The sequence below is a fragment of the Apteryx rowi genome, unplaced genomic scaffold (assembly GCF_003343035.1).
Source record: "Apteryx rowi isolate R43461 unplaced genomic scaffold, aptRow1 scaffold_25, whole genome shotgun sequence".
In the NCBI taxonomy this organism is placed as follows: Eukaryota; Metazoa; Chordata; class Aves; order Apterygiformes; family Apterygidae; genus Apteryx; species Apteryx rowi.
Genome location: NW_020448863.1, coordinates 4,808,970 through 4,826,319, shown reverse-complemented (window position 1 = coordinate 4,826,319; position 17,350 = coordinate 4,808,970). Strand labels below are relative to the sequence as shown.

General features: G+C 41.1%; 2 protein-coding genes across 6 annotated transcripts in view; one reads left to right on the top strand and one right to left on the bottom strand.

Moving 5' to 3' along the window:
- Positions 1-6,231: 6,231 nt before the first annotated feature.
- MED21 (mediator complex subunit 21) lies at positions 6,232-14,015 on the bottom strand. Its single transcript, XM_026066910.1, has 4 exons — positions 13,926-14,015; positions 13,450-13,564; positions 11,377-11,477; positions 6,232-8,692 (listed from the first exon to the last, which is right to left on the bottom strand). Exons 1-4 carry the CDS (start codon positions 13,965-13,967, stop codon positions 8,516-8,518), a joined length of 435 nt encoding a protein of 144 aa, XP_025922695.1. The 5' UTR covers positions 13,968-14,015; the 3' UTR covers positions 6,232-8,515.
- Positions 14,005-17,350, top strand: part of TM7SF3 (transmembrane 7 superfamily member 3) — a 42,191-nt gene continuing 38,845 nt past the window's right edge. For all 5 annotated transcript variants that reach the window (XR_003253676.1, XR_003253678.1, XR_003253679.1 and 2 more), the window contains exons 1-2: positions 14,005-14,042; positions 15,604-15,746. Coding sequence is in view for 1 of the 5 variants with exons in the window: in XM_026066908.1 (XP_025922693.1) it covers positions 14,020-14,042; positions 15,604-15,746 (166 nt within the window). In the remaining 4 variants the exon portion in view is untranslated. The remainder of the gene's footprint in view (positions 14,043-15,603; positions 15,747-17,350) is intronic.

The following is a 17,350-nucleotide window of genomic DNA, read 5'->3' as shown; positions in this document are numbered from 1 at the left end:
AGGCCACAAAAAGGACAAAAATAATTTAAACTATATCGCTGTTGGGGAAAATGTCTTCCCAGACTCAAATTTCACAATCAGTTTAACCCTGAACCATGGTTCAGAAATACCCCTGCAGCACCAGAGAGAGCTTTCAAAGCAAGCCACAACATTCATGTACCCCACCCAACCCTAGCTGTGTTCATGGTTAGTTCAGATAAACCATCACTCTTCAGAAAGCCATAAATCACAACATGATTTGCTGCTGAAGAAAGATAAGTCTGGAAAATGTACAGTTAACTGTTGAAGTTCAATTGCCACACCTCAGTATCAGATGTTATCAAAAGAAATCAACCACAAGTTCCCTTTACAAAGCTAAGACTACAACTTATTTACTCTTTAATTTCATTTTTTTGCTCTTAGAAAAAGAGAAGTTATGTTATCGCAGCTTTATTCTGGTAGCAATCAAGCCTAAAGAGCTGTGCAATATGTAAGTATAATTCTTCTTACTATAGTAAGAGTTACCACTTATTATCCTAAATGGTTGGATTCATTTCTGATACTGCTCCAYAGCATTCTTCCTGGGGCAGTGTCATTGGAATAAGTTTGGCTCATTCTAGCTGCTTTTCTGATGTTTTAACTTACCAATTTATGGTCTGTTCCAAAGCACATCAAAGTCAAGGACTTCAGAAGGGGTCTGTATGCACTATCACACAACAGATGATTAAATATGACCTAGCCATAACTAACAAGTAACACAGTTAAGGGATACTGGCATCTACAAATACCTAGTGATTTTCCTAACTCTTAAATATAAGTTTATGATACAACTTTTGCATAAAGAAAATTGATCCCTTACTCCCCAGCCTTTAACTACATGCTAAAGTCAAAATAATGCCTTCTAGCATGCCTAACCACCTGATTACACTTTCCTGTTAGAGAGGATTAATTTGGTGTTACTCTTAACTGGTCAGTTAAGGACTCAGGTAGAATGAACCACACAGGTTAATGAGGCTCTACACTGCTGCTGCTACAAAATACCTTTAGAGGAAGCAAGATAGGGAAGCAGTCAAACACAGTTGTTCTCAGATGAGAAATACTAATGCTCTCAGTGGAATTGCACTTCGCATGCTTGAGCACACTGAAACAAGCCAGAACTTCTCATTCTGCTTCATTAGAGGCTTTCACTCTGTCTAAGCCTACAAGGGGCCTCCTCCACAGCTTGCTGGAGTCACTGGAAGGATTCCCATTGCCATTGGTTGGTGTGAGCAAGGGCAGGTCCCGCTCTGTGCTCTTGTAATGCAGAGAAGTTGTGGTCATACAGCTGCCTGACACACTGAGGAGAATCACACGACTGCTTCGATACTGCCTAGGAACTTCAGCTCTCCTTTGCTGGAAGTGATTTCTAAAATCAGTGCAGTTTAGGTTCTTGGATGCCTAAAGCAAGTTGGAACACATCACCTAGATCAGCTGTAGGCACCTGTTGAATTACACAGCTGGTTCCCAAAGTACAAATTACATTTAAACAAAATGTACAAAGTACATTTTAACAAGTTGTATAATTTTACATTCAAACTCCATGACTTTTGGGGAAGGAGGTGTATTGTGTCTCCTCTAGGTATCCAATTTAGTTGCGCCTCAGCTTTTACATTCATGAGCCTAAAGGCATATCCTGGATATGCCCCGACCCTGACTACAAGACGTAAGAGAGAGCCATGTAGTAGGAGCCACATGAGGAAGAGAAAGGTGGTGCAGGAAGAGAGAGGGGAAGATACCTGAGCAGGGGGTCCAAGGCTAGCTGGACATGTAAATACCCACTCACTGCCCTTGAAGTGGTCTAAAATGTTTCTTCTTGTGCACTGCAGTGCTTCCCCTCCATCATTTTGTGAGGTGCCTCTGTTTGTAAATCACGTGGTAAATGTACAGAGAGGAATATGCCCCACTCTGAGGAGCCTAAGAAGTAGCATACTTGCTTAGCTTTACACACACATACAGAGTCCCACTGAAATAAAGGGTTTGATTCCTCTTCATCAAATGCCATTTTACAATACCCAGATGATTCTGCTGTTTTTTTACAGTGGAAGTTGGATGAATTATTGCACTCTCATTGCATCACTGTACCAGAGAAACCTTTCTGACAGCAGCTCTTTGCAGTTTTTGAAACAATGCCAAGTGAAAAGGATGCACTGAAAACCTCTCTTGCCAAAGCTCTCCTATCAATCCCAGGTTTGTTAAACACATACAATGCTCTGTGTCGCATGAGGAGAGGAAGATCTGAAAACTGCCCCATTATCAAAATTATGCTTGCTTATGTTGAGTGTTTGTTACTATAAACATTCAAAATAAAATGGCAGAACAGCTGTAAACACAACCTATTCTTTTCCTGATACCTTCTGAAAAGCAAAGAGAGGCAACTGTTTTCTTTCAGGAGGGTACACTTTGATATGTTGCATGCAATTGTATGACATCCATCCTGACAGTTTTCCTTTAAAATCCCTCTTCTTTAGCACTGAAGTAAAATTTGCCTTCCCCTGGTTTTCCTGACTGAAAGCAATTCCCCAGGCACCGAGCTGGCACACTGTTACCTCTTTCATCATTCTACCTGAAGAAGACACCAGAGAGGCACCTGCTGAAGCCCCTTCTCCGCAATCTGAGTACAGTCTTGGTGCAAGAGCCCTCTTCTCCTGAACTCTTAGCTTCTAGGACGTTCTTCATTTTATGAATGTGGCCTCCCTCCCTTGGACTGTGACTTGGGAAAACAATTATGATTTTCCTCTAGCACTTGTGGAAAGTTAATGTGTAGTCAATTGCTCTCCCACACAGCCATAGAATGAAGTACATTGTTTCCTGAAAGAGGGCTTCTATTTCAATCTTCTCTTTATATGTAGGCAGGGTGGAGAAAGCATGTTTTGCAGCCAAATTGCACAGTCCCTACTCTGCTACAAATTTCCACTTCACAAGCTTAATTCATTTAGGCCTTTAGTGAAGTGTGTAAGTTTAAGGAGGCTAAGTCTAGGAGCCTTCTCAATACAGGTAATATTTATAGTAAGTAAATATCAAGTTAAAAGAGTCGTGGGAAGGTCAGTTTGTATTATTGTGCTACGCTACATGAATGTTAGCTATAAATGGAAATTCAGAAGAAACACGGTGACAGCCTAAACAGTCGTAAAATAGATAGATAGCTCTTTTGTGCTCAGAGYGGGACTTGGATGTGCTTAGCTACTTGTCTGTGTTGGTGAGTACAGCAGCAGCAAGATTATAAAGTCCCTGTTCTGCTTGTTTAACCTACCATGAAGAAGCAAGGTTTCCTACAAAGCTTTCCAAGAAACAAAAATAAACATAAAAACAAAGTGTGTATACAAAGGCTGTATAATAATTGTGAAGCCATACTCACCCAAAGCATGCTACACTAACTGTGCTAAGATAGACAAAAACTTCTCAAAGATCATTTCCACTTTGGATGGCACTCATTGCCAGTGCATAAAATACAGTGTCTGACATATTTGGAGCATGAAGCAACACCTCACTTACAAACTTTGTATTCTTATTCCCTTTGTTGCTAGAACATAGTTCTAGGAGTTAGAGGTTAAAAGGTTCTGTCAGTCAATCAACAATTTGTTCCTAAGTTAATAAAAGTCATTCAAACTTTCTTCCATAGCTTTGAAAGAAAAATCTACCAAAAACTTTGCTCTCATCTCAGGTTAGGTGGCTGAAAATAGGGCTTTAATTATTTCTTACGTAAGACTACATAACAAGCTATATAAAACACAAATACAACTTCTTTCTTTAGAGGAGTCTGCCTTTGTCTAATAATGAGTCAGCATCATCTGACAGATCAATTTTCTCTAAGTGTAGGATGTGGATTTTGCATATCACGCTCTCCAAGGGCACCTGTTGGAAACTTGGGTCACTACAGCATGGAATTTCACACTGCACATAAGATAACTCAATGGCCTTCCAGTGCAGACCTACATCACAAGATCTCATCAATAAAAATGAGGCTGACACTGGATACTTTAAGTTTCCCGTCCTCCAGACCTGCCTTTTCAGAAAAGGAGAAAGACAGCAAGMACATTCTGAATACTTTCTTGTTCTTTGTGAAACCATTAATATGCATAGTATCCACAGGATCACAGGATCATTCAGGTTAGAAGAAACTTCAGGTCTCGAGTCCAACCTCCTGCTCAAAGGTGGGTCAGCCATGAAGTCAAACTAGGTTACTCAGGGCTTCATCCAGTCAGGTCTTGAAAAATCCCATGGATTTCCAGCTTCTCTGTTCTAACAATTAACTGTTCTACTGGTGAAAAAGTTCTTCCTTGTATCCAGTCTGAACCTCTCTTTTCAATTTATGCCCATTGTCTCTCATCCTCCCACCAAGCATCACTGTGAAGAGCTTGGCTCCATCTCCATAACCTTGCTGTTATGTACTGGCAGGGTGCTTTTAGGTCCCCTGGAAGCCATCTCTTCTCTAGACTGAAAAAGCCCAGCTCCCTTAACCTGTCCTCACAGGGCAAGTGCTCCAGCCCCCAGCCATCTTGGTGGTCTTCATCTGAACTTGCTCCAGTTTATCAACATTTTTCATATTGGGGGCCCAAAACTGGACACAGTGTTCCAGATGTGGTCTAACAAGTGCTGAGCAGAAGGGGATAATCACTTCCCTCAACCTACTGGCTGTGCTACTGTCAATACAGCCAGGAGGCTGTTGGCCTTTTTTGCTGCCAGGCCCCGCTGCTGGCTCATGTTGAACTTGCTGTCTGCGAAGACCCCCAGGTCCATTTCAGCAGAGCTGCTTCCCAGCCAGGCAGTCTCCTGCATGTGTCATTGCAAACTCCCAGTCTCTTGCTGTCAATTCCCTGGAGGCAGCCAGGACTCCCTTCCCTCCCTCTCCCCGTGCCACACATGGCAGAAGAACCCAGGTCTCCACAGATCACCTGTGATAATGAGTCAGGATTAATGTTACAAAGACACAAAGCTAAAATATTATTAATGCACTTTTTCCCATATCTTTAAAAACAAGTATACGAATTTCTCCCTCTTCTAGCTTCTGAAAATGAGAACAGCTGCTGTGAGGTGTTCCTTTCCTCCAAGCATGGTTGTTTATAGTAAAGAATACTAGACTTTGATCAGCCACTTGTATTTACTAAATTGATTCCAACATGTTTGCCAGTGGGCTGTATGGATTCTCAGCATGAAATGCTCTTGCTCGTTTGAAGTGGTTGAGATTGTTTTTCAGTGGAATTTTCCATTATGCTCTGTGCTTTCTTCAAAGCACAATTTGTTCACTGGGCAGTACTCCTTGTCCAACATAAAATGGTTTTGCATATTATATCTTGCTCAATATTTTTGTTTCCTTCCCATGATGCTTTACCTCCGCTTAGTCTCTTGTCTCAACACGTTTTCTTTTACAGCTCTCTCCCATATAACCCAATACTTTTGTTAGCAACTGTTACGTTGGGGTGTTGGGGTCTTTTTTGTTTTGGTGTGTTTTTTTGCTTGTTTTTTTTTGTTTTTCAGTGAGCATTAAAAACAGTTCAGACTCAGCCATGACATTTCAGGGAAGATACAATGCCTTCTTCCAAAAGCCTTTGCCTTACTTTACTTTTGCCTGCTCCCCAACTCCCCCCCCTTTTTTTTTTAACTGAAAGTCAGAGTACTAAAAGATACAGACATAATGCTGCAAGCCCTACAATTCGTGCATGAATATAACTGTATCAACCAAAGTAGCCCCCCAAGGAGATCACTATGATTACTACCATACCATTTGTTTTTTAAACAAATATGGGCATCAAGAGCAGGGGCTGGACAAATCAGCACATGTGTAATAGAGGGGAAAAAAGAATCAGCCTCTCCAAGTCCCAATCTAATGCTGTAGGCATAATGTAATGCATATGTAATGCATTAGGCAACTGTAGCTAATTGGTTGTTTTTCCGCTTCTTCATGTTGACATCCAGCAAAAATATATGACCTTATAAACAGAGCTGCAAACTCTAAAAAAGAAGGTAAGGATTTACAGTAACTAGTCCAGCAACACAACGTACATGAACTAGTGGGGATCACACAGATCTGACAGTACTACTCACTAACCTAATCACTGTATTAATTCCCAAGGGAAAAAAAGAAAGGGTTTTGACTTTCTTTTCTTTATTGTATTACTTGCTTTCACTGTATCACAAACTACATGCCTATTAAATTGGCAACATTTGCAAAGCTACACAGAGGCAAAGTACTGAGAAACCACATGCACRTACTAGTGAGCTTACACCTCTGTTATGGTTTACTTCTGCATGTGATCAACTGTTTTATGCCAGTACACACTTTAATATAAAGTGGGCTGGTATATTCAAATAAAGTAAACAGCAAATATAAGAAAATTTGTACAGTAAAGCAATACTAGGCAGCAGTAATATATCAGTTTCCAAGCACTGAAAGACAAAAGATAGGAAATTAAAAGAAGTGTAACGTTACTGAAGATGTACACCATCTCCCATAGTGAAAGTTTCCAAGTTAACAAAATACATTTGAGGTTATATGCAGGTGTTAAGCTATAGCTGGGAATCTACCGTGATGAGCTAGTCCCTTTTCCAGCAATGTACAAGCCCCAAATTAAAAGGTCTCAATTTCCAATAAAAACTCACAAACAAAACCCAAACTTTTCAAAGTTTTCCGTGTCCACTAGTTTTGCACATAACAATCTGCAATGCACTGGATGCATTTTTATTTTTTTCTGAAAAGAACAGACCAAGACTTGTTTTAAATGAAAATTTGGGTCTTCAAGCTTCAACAGAAAATGGGGATATTTACATGGCTTAGTAAATCGCCACAGCCTTAGGATCCCATTACAGAACTGGGGCCATGGTGTAGCCTGCTCACCGCCCCAGCTGTTTTTCCTTCTGTGAAATCTGTATAGTATGAGCRCCTCACAATAGCAGACTAAATTTATGACTACAGAGATGTAATTTTTATTAAATACCATTAAATATTTAATCAAATATTATTTGATTACTTAGATGTTAGCATTTGTTACATGTAGGAACAGCTTTGTATTTTTTAATCCTCAAAACAGACTGTCTACAAGATATATCCTGTGCCATGTTATACTCTTCCTTTTATTAGCATAGTGTAGTAAGCAGCCAGATCCAAATCTCTACGGATCGGATTGCTAAAGACACATTTGAATTGCTCTTACCTGCCTATATGCAATAGCAAAACCCATGCAACTTTTATGCTAATGACAGTATGTCCAATATATAGAAATAGGTAGTTTTGATCAGGAAATGAGCAGATACATTATGTGGAAATAAACACCATCCTACAGTAATGCAAGACAGCTAATTCAAAAATATAGATGATGATTAGCAGTAAAAGGTTCAACTCCAAGCTCATGTACCAAAGCCCAAAATATCTGGTTTATTTTTCATACAGAAGAGAATTGTACTTCTAAAGTCCTAGTAGAAGGAGCACAAATTTATTCTGTGTGTGAAGAAAAACAGAAAACCTCTCACACTGGAGRCTACACCTCTTGTGGCTTATGATCACAGCATTCATGTAAGCAACTGCTTACATTGGAAAGCGATATTATAAGCAACTGCTTACACTGAAAAGTGATATTATATAATAAATTATTTTTAGTTTTCTCATTGCTAGTTGCTCTCACAGATACTTTTGGGGTCTTCTCAGACTCCTCCAATGCTTCCTCAACACTATGTGCTTTAGAGGCACTCACCAGTTGCCAGGAGAATGCAAAACATCAGCAGAAGCAGAGAAACAGTAGTAGCAAGTGACAGTCAGTGTGTCAGTAGCAATAATGGAGTCAAAGAACCACTTGTGAATTACAAACAATAAGAAATATCAAGATCAGGTATCTGCACACGTAACTTTTTCAGTGAGATGCACTAGCAAGAACACTTACTCCGCAAGCTCTGGAGTTTACTTATCCCTTTACTTACTCTGTGGTAAAATGGCCAAGCAGAAATACAAACTGTTTAATTATCATTTCTGTTAATTAAAATAGATGGCCAGCACTGTGCTCACCTCAGATTGCCTGAATTAATGGAGAAAATGCTAGACAATTTAAACAGTGTTTCCATGTTTAAGCCTTACAAAAAGAAAAAATTAATAAAAAAAACACACCAAGAACAAAGTTTGAAAGTAGAGGTGGGTGAATTACACTCTTAAAAATACTTTCCTTATGAATTCCCTTTCAGGACTAAAACCTGTATTATGAAGATGACAAACCAGATTAAAGTCAGACATATTTATGAACAAAAAAGAAATTTAAGTAATTAATATTTTAAGTCAGGGAAATATACATTAAGATGTGTAATTCTACAACAGAAACACCAATTCTACAATATAAGTGATTCTCATACCAAACCTGGAGTTTGAGCTTTGATAAAAGACATTTTTACCAGTGATCAAAGCACTTCAGAGTCCCACAAGAGTAAGGCTCAGTGCTACAGTCCCTAGGAGACAGAGCTGTGTTTTCAACAGGACTTTCTGCAGTTCAGTTTTGCAGCAGAGCGCTGCCCCCTGGTGCTATGAGTCTGGAACGGGCTGGCTGTGCGTATCGCTTCTTGTCTTCAGCTGGGACTGAGCAATATCTGCGAGAGCACTCTGTATCTTTTCCAGTAGCATATCCCCACGATAAACTACCTCTTCCAGACGGGCAGCTGCTTCATGATTTTCTTCTTCTAATCGATACAGACTAGCAGCCTTTAAAATAAAAGGGAAAAATAAGGACCTTCAAACATAATACAAAATTGACTTTGCTATCAAAGGAAGTTGAGGCACTCCCTAAAATAAAGATTCTCTCTTTAGCCCCTGAATTAGAGGCTACTGATTTGACAGCCATTCATTATAGGTTGCAGTCTAAAAGAGAACACATTTCCACATGGAGTTAACATCTTTATTTGGTGAATTTTGGTGTTTATTTCTTTCAGATTACAACTTTTAGCTTGGTGCAGGTTTCCTGATAAGTGAAAACTGAACAGCCTCCCTTACTGAAAGGGGGTCGGTAAGATGCAAACATAGCTTCTATAAATCTTCCTATGAAATAACATATATTGCATGACACTGTCTTATTTAACGATATATTTTTTCTTTTCATATTTTGTTCAGAACCAAATAGTTTTTAAGCTAGACAAATTTTAGTTGTGAAATAAAACACTTGAGCTTCAAAATTCAGATAAAACATTTACCAAATTTAAAACTACTCAAACTTGCTTAACTCAAATGCAAAAAAGACAAAATACAGAACTGTTTCAGGTTGATAAGGCTTTTAAAAAATACCCAGGTCTATATACAGGCTTTTTAAAAAGTCATGCTTAAACTAACTGGCAAATTCTAACATAGTCATCTGCCTCTCTGCAAGGCTTATGTCTTTGCTGAAGGTTATTTAATATATGCATGAAGGAAGACAACAAAGGTCTTTTTGACCCTTAGAGCAAGGATCAGAGGAGGAGGAAGACAACAAGTGTAGAAGTATGGGAATTAGAATCCAGCTCAATAACTTCAGTCTCAGCTGTTAAATAGTTGACTGCAGGTAAGCCACAGATCTGCACGGAATATATATTACCAGTCTGAACACAAGAGTAAAAGAGGGACTGAGAAACTGTGTTGAGAATTAACATGGCAGCCCCTCTTACCATTTAAGACAAACCTCAGATTTGAAACATACCAAAACAGCATTAGCATCAAAAATAGATTGGCCTAAGTACAGCTCTAACTAACCACATATCTACCACTTCACAACAAAACCTATATTGAGTATTTTAGAGTATTTCAAGCATCTCTTAAACAGTCTTTTTAATGGAAGTCACATTGATCTTTAATATTGTACCAATTTAAACAAAATAAACTAAAAATCCAAACTAGAATATGTAAATGGTGAAAACCAGGCTAAATTATATCTGGATTCAAAACCAAGCAAAAACATCAGAGATTCTGGTGAAACCAAGCTCTGCATTAAGAGCAGAGCAAGGAACTAAGAATATCAACTCAGAGGAAAGCATGCCCCAGTCAGATAACCAAATCCTCTTTCTGGAGCACTCTTGTTTCCTTGCATCAGCTGTCACTATGACCAAGCCCAGTTCATCATGAGAGAAGCCTATAATTTGTCTGCAACAAGAAAACTATCTTCAGCTATTAAATACAGAGCTAGTATTATGCTGGTGATAACATACCCAATTAGTATGTTCAACAATTATTATGACTAGCAAAGTTTCCAAATTTAACCTCCTCTGTTTGAAACCAAATGCAATGTAGCTGCTAAGCTATTTGTGCTTGGCCCAGTAGGCGTCTCTAAAGGCTTTTGTAAAGTGTCTTTGAATAGTCACAGATTAACAAGCCAAGCGTAAAACCTTCAAATGATCTTAAAACAGCTCTGGTGTTCTCAGAGGAACAGAACTCTTTGCATCTTCATTGCATACAAGAAAGAAAATACTTTTGTAAATTTAGAAGTAAAATGTCTGAAAATCATGGCAACTCTGAAAGGAAAAAAAAGGATGCTGTTTAATAGGCAAGATCTGTAGAAAGAACAGCTAAGAAGTATAATGGCATTCTTCAAATTATGGGTCAAAGGCATTCTTCAGAAGCAAGGAACAGCTGAGTGTTGCAAAAAGGTTCACAAGCTGTTTGCAGCAGTTCGATTCTTCTAAGGCAAAGAATGGAGGTTGTGATACTGTCCACAGCTTTTGATAGCTGCCTGGCTTGTGACTGCTTTCTGTTCCCAAGCACTTCCTAGAGACTTCCTCTGGTCTGAAGAAAGAAGGAGCAAGGAAGAAAAACAGCAAGTCTGGCTGCCTGGTTCAAGAAAGGACATCCTAATAGTGAAAAGTGAAAAAGAACCGTTCTCTGACAGAGCTGGAGAATTTAAAGCTTACGGCAAACCCTTTAACAACCAGTAACACTGTAGGAGAACATAAAGCTTTAGTAAAACATTGGCTCTGCAGATACAAAATAAAACATCCAATGGGCAAGAAAATATGAAAGGTTATCCAAGAAAAAAAGCCAATATATCAGTGCTGTTGCATCTGTTGTAATAGTATTTGAACAGCCTGAAAAAAACAAGTAGCTGTTTACAGTACTGTGATAAAAAGCAGCATAAAAGCAGAATTTTTGAAACCCTTCTAAGAGAAAAATAAGTTTAAAATATTCTCACTGTGTATAATTTAATTTAGAACTAGATGCAAGAAGTAGAATTTCCAGTAAGCCTATAAAGAATTCATAGGCTAACCTCATGAAAAATTCAGGCTTATATTGAAGCCATTTTTCAAGATTACATGGCCTAAAGAGTAAGAAAGTGTGTTTAAAGAAAGAAAGAAAGAAAGAAAGAAAGAAAGAAAGAAAGCTAGCTGTCTTCAATTATGTTTTGATAGTTTAATTAAGAATGCTCTTACCTGCAAAGCAGCTGTCGATTCCTCGCTAGGCAAAGAATCTATTAGAACATCAATATCCTTTGCAGTTCGTGCAATCAGTGCTGCAAACAGTTGGGCGTATTCTTAAAAAAAAAAAATTWAAAAAAAAAATCAGCCTACTCAATACATTATTAGAAATAAGCACAATTCTGCATATAGAGTACAGAAAATTCAAAAGACCTGAAGCATTCCAAATGTTAAAATTTCTTCTCGCACTGTTCCTTGTATAAAATGAGAAAATAACTAGAACTCCATCATGGTCAGACACTTAAGAAAATACTAGTTAAGGTATTAAGTGTCCTAGTCCCTACATTAAGTATTCAGAAATAGCTAGCAACTCATTTAACCTTTCAGTCCTTGCCTTGAAATCTGCCATTATGTATAAGAACACTAGAAGTTACAGGAAAATAGTAACAGAGATTCAAATGTATGGACTGTTTAAATTCTGTCAAGCAACAGACCAATACTGATAGAATTTGAGAAGATTTTTTGAGGGGAAAGAAAAAAAAATCAGACACAGGAAAAGTTAAATTGTCACTAAGAAATGGAAAAGATAAGTTCATAACAGATCTTAATTTAGCTACAAAATCATATTAAAAGTGCATACAGTTCTTTCAAAGAGGCACTATAAGGCAGAAGGCATCTTTAATCACCTTGAGTTTGACTTGGAAGTTCATAACTATAGCTAAAATATTGAGACAGTCCTCCTTAGCTTATAATTTAAGGTCTTACACATTTTATGCTGATTGCTTCCAAAGATCTTCCATGCAGCAAGACAAAATATTTTCTAATGGTAAAATCTATAACAGAGATTGACATTCTCAAAGGTAGACCTGACTTTAATCAAAAAACAAACAAACAAACATACAAACCCATTAAAGCTTGCTCAGCATCCACACATATATACTCTTGGGTTGTAAATAAGTGTTCCACGCACAAAGTTTTAAGGTATTAAGACTTTAGGTATCTGATGACATGCAACTGATAGTTTAGTTTGGTCTAATCAGCATCACTAATTTGGCTGTAGGATTTTACTGAATTCACTTTATTCAGAGCTTCAGGACAAAACAAAACAGAAAATAATCGTGGACTACCATTTTAAGACCTTAACAAACCTCTGAGCTCCAAAGTCATCATGTTGATGCCAGTACCTGGGACAGCAGCTAGTAACATGAGGAGAAGCTAGCTGAAAGRTTTGCTTGCTTCCAACTAATTCCCATATCAGAAAGCAAACTAATGAAGGATGAGGCAACAGCTGTCCTGAAAAGAGCATCATTGCACTCCAAACGAGTCTCCCCTGATATTCCAATAGTCAAATCTAATCTGATACAAGATACATGCAAAATTTTCTCAGGAAAATACACACCAACCAAAAAAAAGAAATTATCAGTTAGCAATATGTTTTGACCATAACATCCACAGAAGCATTGAAAGGTATCCAGGATTAGAATAACATGCTTATTTAAATACTAACTTGAAATTCTCAGACTGAGGGAAGAATTTTCTTTCAGTTTGCTTTCCAGTTGCAATGCCACAGATTAGATCCTTTTCTCTCCACCACCCCCCAAGCCCAAATGCCATCAGGGGAATTTAACAAGATACTATTGTTTAATCAATTAGATAAGCAGATAATGCCTGAACAAACACAAGTTAAAATGGTAAGATGGAGAGTTTTAAACTCATGCATGATTTCATAAAAATTACACTCATTCTCATAAAAAATATTTTTCAAAATAATGGACAAGTCAGTAAAAATGTCTCATAGCAGTCCTCTTAAAATGAGCCCTATTAAAGTCCTATTATATCTGAAAGCTTACTGTATCTGCACAAGGAAACCACAGAAACTGCATTTCAGCACTTAAATGTTTCCATTAGCACAATCTTATACAGCAGGTGCAGCTGACATCAACTTAGGACTCAACTTGAACCACTCTTCCAGTTACTGCTGGAATTATGCTTGCTGAACGCAAAATAAAGTACAAATTTTGAATTACTGCATATACTATACCAGAACATGTTTGCATTGAGTTGGCAGACGCAGAAATAAAGACTTGCCTTCTGTTGGATTAGCAGGCTGATCTTTGTTTATTGCTGTCTGAATGTTGCTGAAAGAGGCAGGGGGGCCACACTGCTGCAACACGCCGATGGCGTTACAGAACTGGTCTGCGAGCTGCAGGCAGTAAAAAGATGGTTGATTTATTTAAATCTAGGGACATTTCAGGCTTATTTTTCATGCCAGTGGCCCTCACGCGGCACGGCTTCCCCCCGGGGTTCCCCGTGACCGCCAGGGGGAGCAGCCGCCGGGCCGCCGCCGGCCGCGGAGCCCTCGGCTGCGCCCCGCCCGCCGCTCGCGCCCCCTCGCGCACCCAACGGCTAACAACGGCCGGGCGCGGCGGCGGAGGCCGCGGGGGCAGGGCCTTGCCTTCCCCCCCCCGCCCCTCCCCTCACGGCCGGTGAGCAGGGGCATGGCCGTCGGGGAGATGGGGCGGGGGGGGGGGGGGAGAAAGCGGCGCTCCCGGCGCGGCACTCACCGAGTTCACCGCGTCCTGCAGCTGTGTTAACCGATCCGCCATAGCGCCGCCGCCGCCGCCCACCCGCCGGGGCGCCTAGCAGTCGGCGCGGCCAATGGGGCGCCTCGATGTTAGAAGGTGGGCGGGGGCGGGGGCGCCTCCTTCCGGCGGGGCCGGGCGGCCTGGCGCGCCCCCTGGGGGCCGGGAGGAGCCCGAGGGCAGGGGCCGGGGAGGACTCTGGGGAGCTTCGGTAAAAACACGGGCGGCCCCAAACCCGCAGGAAATCACTTTATTACACTTTTCGCTTCTTTGCTTTTGGTGCGGTTTGCAGCTGTTGAGCCGCCTGCGCTGAGGCAGGCAGTGCATGCAGGCTTGGGCTTTTCAGCAACGTGCAGGTACTTCTGCGAGGCTGCGGCCACAGCCCCAAGGGCTGCCGTTTCTAAGTTAAATAATCACATTTAGAAAGGTAGTCTCAGCCCTTACTCTGGGCCTCTCCTGCCAATGGACCCTCGTGCCCGTCCATAGCCCTACCAGCTTTATAAGTTTCTAGAGAACCACAAATCTCTTTCTCTTCTGCYCGCAATCAGGGTCATAGTTAAGTTAGTCTGAGATAGTAACTTGAAAGCAAAAATCAGAGTGAATTTTTGTAAGTTGCCTTCATGGTAAGAATGAGAGGCAGCTCTGCATATATCAGTAATGTCTTAACACAAGTATTACCTATGATGAATGCTTCAGAATAGATGTCTGATGTGATCTCAGCAGCTATAGGTGCATCCAGAAGCTGACCACAGCCCTCTGGATAATTTTGCATTTATTTGCAAGGGCCTTAGAAAGAACAGGTTCCCAAGGGCAAATCCAGGTATTGCTRACAGTCCTGGTGAGCAATATCACTTTACTTTAACAGGACAAGAACTTGGCCCATAATGTATTGTGGGTAGTTCAACAGAGGCAAGTACTGAGACAAAAGAGGTTAAAGCACTATAAAATGCGCTATTCAGTGTAGAACTGGCATTTCAAGACCATTTATTTCTCTCAGAAACACAAGTACATACTCATGTGATTGTAGCTGGGTAAAAAAACAAATTCTTGTGTTACAGACAATAGAAGGCTGGTGAGCCACAAAGTGTACAGCTTTTGCTGTACAACAGGCCTTCTGCCTCTGGATAAAAACAGAGTAGCACTCAGATGGTCCACTCCAGCACCTGAGCTGAGTAGGTGATAATGTCGAGTGGACAGGGAGTGGCAAAAAGCCAGGAGTGATAATGTCTTCAACAATCCAGCTTACATTCAGCAAGAGTTCACTATACCTGTGGGTTACAGAATAGGAAATACCAATTTGTGCAAGTCAGTAGGCATCTGATATTTAACTTTCGTCAGTCAACACTTAAAGATAAAATCATATGGCAATGGTCCTGTCTATGATACAGAATCTTCCAATATAGGTGTTCCAAGAGCATTCTCACCTGGAAGTTCAGGGAGCATGGGCTGGATGAACTGGTTGTTAGATGGATTGAAAATTGGCTGGACCACAGGGTTTCCAAAGTTGTAATCAAAGGCTTGATGTCCAGATAGTGACTGGTAACCAGCATAGAGCCCGGGGGACTGAAAGAGTTGGCTGATACAATTGCTGTGGGAGACAACATCAAAAGCCTTATTGAAGTCTAAGTATTTTACATTGCTAATCTTTGCTTGTCCACAGCCCCAGTCATTTCACTGCAGAAGACAATCAGGTTGTTCAAGCACATTTGGCCCTTGGTAAATCTCCGCTGCCTGTTCCTGATTATCTTGGTGCCCATAACCCGACTGGAAATGGATCCCAAGGGAAGGAACGTGCTCCTGGAGGTGAGGCTGACTGGCTGGTCTGTAGTTTCTCCTTCTCACCTCTCTGAAGGATGGGTATAATGTTAGCTTTTCCCCAGTCAGGGACCTCTGCTGATGACCATGGTTTCCCATAGACGACGGACAGCAGCCTTGGGAGGGCCCAAGTGAACATTAGGAAATACATTCAGCACRAGGAGGGCGGTGCAGCACTGTGACGGGTCCTCCAGAGAGGCTGTGAGCTCTTGGGCCTTGAAGATCTTTAAGACTTGGCTAGATGAAGCTGTGGCTGATCTGATCTGATGTCAGCTGTAGTCCAGCTTCAAGTGGGAGATTTGGCTAGAGACCTCCAGAGGTCTCTTCTGACCAACTTTTTTGAGAAGCTGTGGGTGCAGCCACCCAGCAGCAATGTGTCTGTGAGGAATCTTCTTGCAGCTCCCCCAGCTACCCTCTTTGCTGTCATATTAAATAATCTGATAGAAGTGTTTTTCTGATAGTATGGTTGGGCTTACACCAATGATTTTGCTGGCCTGTATGTATAAACTGGGATGTGTGTTTTCTTCACACTCCTTGGTTAAAAAGCCAAGTCACCAAAGTGCGACAGTGTAGACCAAAACCTACTGCTCATTTTTAAGGGAGTTCCAGCTCTTTTGGAAACCAACAGGCTTTTTTTTTGGACTTCCACAATTTGGAGGGATGCTGGTGTGAGCCTGGAATAAGTGAGGTGTACAGCATGAGACCAGCCTCTCTCAGGCACTGTTCCTCTGCGACATGGGCAAGTAGTTTGTATGTGGAGCTGTGCATAAAGAAGGGCCAAGGTCTCACCGCTGACTCTGATGGTGGCTCAGGGCAAAGCACTAAACCTAATAGTCTTTTAACATTACATATTTTGACCTAGGGAACCTTGTTGGGCAGGACAAAGATAGTATCAGTAAACTAGATATCCTTACTGAGAAAGGCTGCCTTTCCAAAGTGTATCAGGCAAAGGTAGGCAGAAGAAAGTAAACCCATTTAACCAAAATCACTATAGCCTTAAACACAAACCAGTACACCTCTCTGTGTTCTTTGGGTGCCTGAATGAGAACGTCCTTTTACATTCTGTTAACTGAAAAATGGATTAAAGCTGGGGGGGGGGGGAAGCAAGGATGATTGTGTAAGGCTTAACAGAGGTTTAAGTATTACATGAATTCATAAACGAGGCCCAGATAATTATGAGATCAGCTTAACATTGACAAGAACTGAAAACACCACCAGCGAGAAGTAGGAAGACTTTTAACGTGCCTCCAGTTTTCTTTTCCCTTTCACGTGCGCGTGAATCCCCTTTGAAACCAGAGGCGCCTGAACACAGCGCGCCTCCGAGGGCTGCGAGCGCTTCCCGTGCGAGTGACCGCTCCGCAGCACTTGACAAGGGCGCTACGGAACAAACAGCAGGGGCGTTTAAAAAAAAAGGGGGGGCTTAAAAAAAAATCTAACCCCCCCCCCCGCAGCCTGGAAGCCTCGCCAAGCAGCAGCAGCGTGCCGGAGGCGGCAGTTTGCGGGCCGGCGAGGATAAAGGCCGTTGGGCGTGGCGGTTACGACCGTTGCCGCGGCCCCCGCGCGCTGGTCGGTGCCGCCCCTCCCCCGCGGCG